The following is a 6,723-nucleotide window of genomic DNA, read 5'->3' on the forward strand; positions in this document are numbered from 1 at the left end:
GACCTCTATTTTTTTTACGGGTTTAAGGGTTCTAGTCTACGCCGTTTTTTCGACGAAAACTGTAAAAAAACGGTTATTTTCAAGGCTTTAAGGGTTTGAGGGCTTTACTACACTTGCACCTTTAACTTCGAGAGTGAACACCGTGATTTTTCATCCCGTATAGAATGTGACGATCCGCTCCTGACCCGGTACGTGCGCTTTGCACCACGGTGAACAGGCCGTGCAAATCGTGTGCAGGCGCACGCGGCCGAGGATGCGCCCCACAAACCACACGGCCACGGGCCGCACCACGCCGACCGGTCCAGTCCACTCACCCACTTCACCAGACGGCTCGGTCCGGCCCAACCCCCGCCGCTCGCAACCGCAGACAGAACCACCCTTCTCTTCTCCCCTCCTCGCCGATGACGCCGACGCCGGCGCGCGCCTCCGCCCACGCCCTGCTACGCAGCACGAGGTGCGCGACCATCTTCTCTCTGTCCAACCCTCCCCCCTCCATCCACGATCTGTTCTGCTCCAGCTCATCCATTCCTCACCTTCTCCCCGCAAACCGCAGATGCTTCGCCGCGGCGAATCGGATCCGGCCGGCCGCGAGGGCCTTCTCCGGCGTCCCGGCGGGGGCGGCCGACCCGCAGGTACCTTCTCTCTCTCTCTCCCTCTCTCTACGAGAATCGCTTGTGCCGTGGCCCTGTAGGGTTCAGAGAGACGACCCGCTCAGGGTGCCGGCGGATCGCTAGATTGGTTCAGGTTTCGTCCCTGATGCGCGAATGATTCGGTTCCTGAACATGTAGGGTGGCCCGGAGAAGGTTGGCGGCGTGAGAGCTGGGGATGACGAGCTCGACGTTGCTATCGTCGGTGGAGGCATGGTGGGCCTGGCTGTTGCTTGTGCACTGTGTAGGTATTGCTGCCTTCGTCTACTTCTGTTCATTGCCTCCAATTGTTCATGAGCTCAGCTTCTTGTTGCTCTTAGGCTGAGAATCGATCCATATAATCGGTAGGCTACAGCGTTAGTTATAATAAGAGGAATAGAGTTCTCAGGGGTTCTCGCTGCCATTTTACTAGTTCGATGTCAAGTATTGCTAATCCTGTTGGTAGTACAGGGGAGTTTGTTGGTTGTACCAACCAAACATCTTGTGTATGAATTTGATAGTCCTATATGATCGTTTCAGATTGAATGTAACAACTTCTATGCATAGCCTCGGGTTTCTCATACACTTATTTATCCATACATGCAGCCAATATGCCACTGACCAAACACCTGCGAGTTGCCATCATCGATAGCAACCCTGCATTGAAGTCAACGAATTATCTGAAGAAAGATGGCATACCTGATTCGAGGGTCAGCACTGTTACTCCTGCAACCATTTCCTTCTTCAGAGGTAAGGTTGTAAATATAAAATCGATATTGCATTGCTTGTTACAAGCCAGAATTTGGTGAGTGGTTGCAGTGTATCAGTATCTGTAACTAAAGGTGCTTAGCATGTTTTGGTGATAATTAAGAAAGGTCGATCCCTTCTGTAGTGATTTGACAGTTGTTTAAACAAACATGCTAGTAGCTTTTAAGTTGATCTGAACTCTGAAGAACCCATCTATTCTTACAGCAGTTTGTTCCTATAACCTTCTGCTATATGGTCCTAAGTCCTAACACTTGTCATCACACAATATCTGCATGATCTGCATTTCGTGTTGACTTCAGTGCAGTGATAACCTGGACCTTCGTGTCAAATAGCACAACCATGGATGGCGCTGCCAACTCTGCTGATCTATATATACCCATCGTTCCCTTTTTGCCACTGGTTGTGTCTAAACATAAATTTGATTAAATGTGTGGCACTGTTTTTGCTTATTGAGGATGTAAAATGGAGCGCTAACAACATGTAGTTTCAGAAGTACAACATCTTAACATTCCTTATTATGTGTTTGTAGCTACTTCATTTTATTTAGTAGCTATTGTATATTGTATAGTTTGACATATATGTCGTGCTTGTACAATGTCATTTGGCAGATATTGGTGCATGGGAGCATATTCAACAGCAGAGACACGCTTTCTTTGGTAAAATGCAGGTGATGACATGCAGTTTTGATCATATGTATGGTGTTTACCTTACTATCTTCACCTGTTTGTGCTTGATGAGACTCTGAACAAGTCGCTGATAATTCTTGTAGTAAGTTTCTCCATTGAATGCATTGATTCATTTATCTCAGTGAACCAAGTTGAATAAACTATTGAATTGTTCACAATAAAAATGGTGAAATGGAAACATGGAGCATGTGATAAATGCCTCACACTTTCAAAGTTTTTCCACTTAATTTCCATACGGAACATAAATACATTGCCACAGTGCTATACCTTATTCTGCCCCTGTTTTACCTAGCCCCTTTCATTTGAATTTTGGACATTATAGATCATTTGAAGCTTAACTATGCTTGGATTGCTACATACTATATGCTTTATTTCGTGCATATTAGGCCATTATTATATGATCCATTTTATGGCAACTGTTCGGCCATATGTACAAGCATTAGTGTGCCTCCTTTACCTTTGGCCTTGTCCTCTCTTATTTGTTGCGCTTGTGAATAATGAGAGCAACGGTTTCTTCATTCTTATTTGTTGCACTTGCACGCAGCAAGGGCAACGCCGTCCAACTTATTTGCTGTGCCTGCACACAACAAGACCACCAGTTTCTCGCTTTAAATAGTGAGTGTTCAACATAAGCATGATTCAATTTGGATGCATTTTTGCTGGCAGGTGTGGGATTACACTGGACTAGGATACACGAGGTACAACGCAAGAGATGTGTGCAAAGAATATCTTGGGTATGTCGGAATGGGAGCTGCTATAATTGTCTGATATCTTTTTTTCTTTTCCACTTGGTTCATTGATAACATTTTCCCTTTTTCCCATTATTTAGATGTGTGGTGGAGAACAAGGTGCTTTGCAACTCACTTCTCTTACGCTTACAGGTCTGTATTTTTCAAACTTTGGTTGATATTGATCCACATCTAGATATTTAGACTGATGTTTGAACTTATCTAATGCAACTTCACTCCATTTAAATGGTTTGTTTCCTAGTTTATAAAGTACACATTCAAGTAAATCTCATACAAGAGTTCTTTGTCATAAAGAACAGATGTACTTGCTTTTACGGCACCTAATTAACATGCATTAAAAAAAATTTATTAGCTGTACATGATGCCTAGTTACCGTCAACATGTTTTGTTAGAACTGTTGGCCATGAAGCACAGTTCACTTTTGTGTGACCCTTAATAGGACTTCTCATAATGGGAGCAATAATGCATCTGAAATATCCTTGAAGTGTCAAAGAGCAGAGCACATAGAAATTGATGGTTAGGTGGTTTCCAGTTAGATGTTGCACTTATATTCTTATCTGACCCCCCCCCCCCCCCCCCCCCCCCCACACACACACACACACATAAAAAAAAATCCCTTAAATTGGTACTTACGATGTTTGCCTTACCAGGAGCAAAAGGAAGCGATTGGAAAGATGATCTACCCTACCCGATTGGAGTCTCTTGTTTTCCCATCAAAGAGCAGAAATGTAGGAGGAGCAGGACTGAAGCCACCATCAACTGAGGCAGATTCCCTTGGTCATACTTCAAAGGAACTGAGGCGTAGTAATTTGGTTAAACTTGACCTAAGCGATGGACAGACTTTATATTCAAAGTTGGTGGTAAGTTCCTATATATGATTCTCCATTCATTGGAACTTTTGTATCTCTTCATTGCCTTCAGTGACTTATTTTAACTTATGATCACAGGTAGGAGCTGATGGTTCCAAATCCAATGTAAGGCAGATTGCGGGCATAAAAACAACTGGTTGGAGTTATCCTCAGAGTGCGATTATATGTACAGTAGAGCATACTACAGAGAATGATTGTGCATGGCAGAGGTTTCTCCCTTCTGGTCCAATTGCCCTGCTTCCAATAGGTGACAACTTCAGCAATATAGTGTGGACAATGAGCCCAGAGGAGGCATTGCGCCATAAGTCAATGAGCTCTGAAGATTTTGTGATGGCAGTGAACCGTGCATTGGATTTCGGTTATGGACCGCATCCCAGCTCTAGTAGTCTTGACCATTACATGGAAAGGTTATTTTCTGGCGTTGGAGACACTGCAGCGTCTACAAAAGAATGCTTTGAAGTACCACCAAGAGCAATCGGGTTAATCTCTGAGAGAATGGCATTTCCATTGTCACTGATGCATTCCCATGATTATGTTTCAAAAAGGCTAGCACTAGTTGGTGATGCTGCTCATACAGTCCACCCCTTGGCCGGTCAAGGCGTCAATTTGGGTTTTGGAGATGCAGCTGCCTTAGCGGAAGTTATTTCTGAAGGAGTTTCTGTTGGTGCTGATATTGGGGATGTAAGTACCTAATATTGCTGTGTTTTGTTTAGTTTTATGCAGATACTACTGTATCCTAGCTTCTTTGATCAACTCTTAGATTATACTCCCTCCGTCCGGAGTCGCAAAAATGGATAGAAATAGATGTATCTAGAACTAAAGTACATCTAGATATATCCATTCCTCGGACAAGTATTTCAGGATGGAGGGAGTATTTAGGAAGTGATTAAGTGCAAGCAAAAGATGTAGAGCTGGTAATTCAACAAGCTTGATCTTCCTTAATTTGATTCCCGATTTCTTAATTTGTATACATTGTTTATCACCACCGTCTTGCATATTGTAGTTAAATAACAGCATGTTTATCACTGACAGCAAACTAACCAAACGTTTTCCCATTTGTCAGCTATCTTTGCTGAATCGGTATGAGAATGACCGCAAGGCTGCCAATGTTGCGATGGCGGCAGTTCTAGATGGTTTCCAGAAGATGTACTCTGTCGATTTTGGACCCCTCAATGTGCTAAGAGCCGCAGCTTTCCATGGTGCCCAGTACATATCACCACTGAAGAAGAACATAATCTCTTACGCAATGGGCGACAAAAAATCGCCTCTGTTTTCATAAGCAGCACGTCTTACCAACTTGTTGGCTCTTGGCTGTCACTGCAGTACTGTACCGAGATGTGTACCTGGTTCTTAGCTAGTACGGTGTACTTTTTCTAGTATTTTCTGAAGCTAGTATATGTATATTAACCTGAGAAACTTCACTAGCGCATAAAATGTGACAAGTAATACTGCTAAATAAGATTAGGTTTTCTGGTGTTAGACTGTTGACTGGATTTGTTTTCATCTATGTAAGGATTGTCCAGTAGCTTGTGGCTTGCCATGGAAGATTTATTTATTTTTATTGGCGTCTTTTTACTTGGGAAGCTATGTAGGCAAAATGTAGAGAGCATTGTACATTCAGAGTTGAGGCCATATGTTTTTAGTGCAGTTCAGGGTATCTGAAGGGCAGGCTATATGTTGTCCATTTCTTGGCGCCTTGGCGGGGCATACTTTTTATTTTTGTTTAGAGTGCTATATTTAATACTCGCTCCATCCTTAAATATTAGTTTATTAGAATTTCGTCATGAACTACATACCAAGCAAATGAGTGAATCTACATTCTAAAGTATTATCTTTGTACTTAAATAATTATAGTTGAAACAACTAAACTAGTTCAGAAAAAGGATGTCTATATACATCTTTATATAATCAATAGTGAAAGACTTATATTTAGAAATGAAGGAAGTATATTGCTGCAGATTATCTGTGTACATCTGATTATATTAAAAAAAAAGAGTAAAAAATTGTGCGCATTTAGGCGTTGGGACTGAGGTGGTGTTCTGGGATCACGATCACACGCTCCGAGCCGTGTGCCGATCAATTCATCCACCGTAGGCCGATCAACCGGCTAGGCCTCGGCTCAACCATGCTCACCCCTGCGCCGCCTGGCGGTGCGTGGATGCGTCCTTGGTCAGGGTCAAGGTACTTCCCATAGACGTACCATCCTCTGCAGACTTGATCGACATCAACACGGCCGATATTTTGGACACGATGCTGGTCACTCCTTCTTTCGTCTCCGCGTGCATTATCAATATGTCTAGTACACGGGGAAGAAAGAAGCAACCCCACGACAATAGTTGAAATTCTATAGTTGAAATTCTTCCTCTCATATTTCGATAGTTGGTAATGGTCGTTTCCCCTACTTCTCTCACGCATTAAATCAAATGATATATCGCGAGAAGAAGAAGAGGAAGCGACTCACACGACAATAGTCGAGATTCCTCCTTCAAGAACAGACAGAAAGTCACACAAGGAGCTCTGACAGACTGAAAAGTCAATCATAATAAGAGCAAGTACAATAGTATAGCTAGCTGCTGGCTATAAGCCATTGTCATGTCATCTATAGCCTATCTTATAGCCAACATGTATAATAGTTCATTGCAAAAGTGTACTACTTTTTTATTATATGATCCACCTTGCATACTCACAAAATGCCTAGGAGTACGTGCTAGAGCTGGCTCTTAGCTAAGAGTCCGCTTACCTTCTCTCTCCTCTTCTCTTTTCTCTAACTAAATAAAAAATAGATTAATTTATTCCTTATAGCCAGCTCACTCAGCTCTATTGTACTTACTTGCTCTAAGCACCATCCAATTAACCCTAATAAGCAGACCATCTATTCTAACACTGGATGGAGAATAACTATTCTAACATCACTTTTGCACTGCACTGGTAATGGAAGTGCACTGCATCCCTATCAAACAAGCACCGCAACGTGAGTAGAAAAAACTGCATGCGTTTTTTTGACACTGTTTCCACTTCAGTTTTT

At 42.7% G+C, this 6,723-nt stretch overlaps 1 protein-coding gene across 2 annotated transcripts; it reads left to right on the plus strand.

The window, feature by feature from the left end:
- The first annotated feature begins 299 nt into the window (after nt 1-299).
- On the plus strand, nt 300-5,259 carry LOC123394970 (ubiquinone biosynthesis monooxygenase COQ6, mitochondrial). 2 transcript variants are annotated; one of them, XM_045089878.1, is made up of 10 exons: nt 300-454; nt 554-632; nt 789-891; nt 1,233-1,376; nt 2,003-2,061; nt 2,747-2,814; nt 2,910-2,961; nt 3,480-3,689; nt 3,777-4,379; nt 4,762-5,259. In XM_045089878.1, the coding sequence occupies exons 1-10, from the start codon at nt 402-404 to the stop codon at nt 4,975-4,977; spliced, it is 1,587 nt and encodes a 528-aa protein (XP_044945813.1). In that variant the 5' UTR covers nt 300-401; the 3' UTR covers nt 4,978-5,259. The 2 variants fall into 2 exon arrangements, with proteins under 2 accessions (XP_044945813.1, XP_044945814.1); XM_045089879.1 differs by lacking the exons at nt 300-454; nt 554-632 and having other exon boundaries at nt 789-895.
- The last annotated feature ends 1,464 nt before the right edge of the window (nt 5,260-6,723 follow it).

Source organism: Hordeum vulgare, chromosome 5H (assembly GCF_904849725.1).
Source record: "Hordeum vulgare subsp. vulgare chromosome 5H, MorexV3_pseudomolecules_assembly, whole genome shotgun sequence".
NCBI lineage: Eukaryota > Viridiplantae > Streptophyta > Magnoliopsida > Poales > Poaceae > Hordeum > Hordeum vulgare.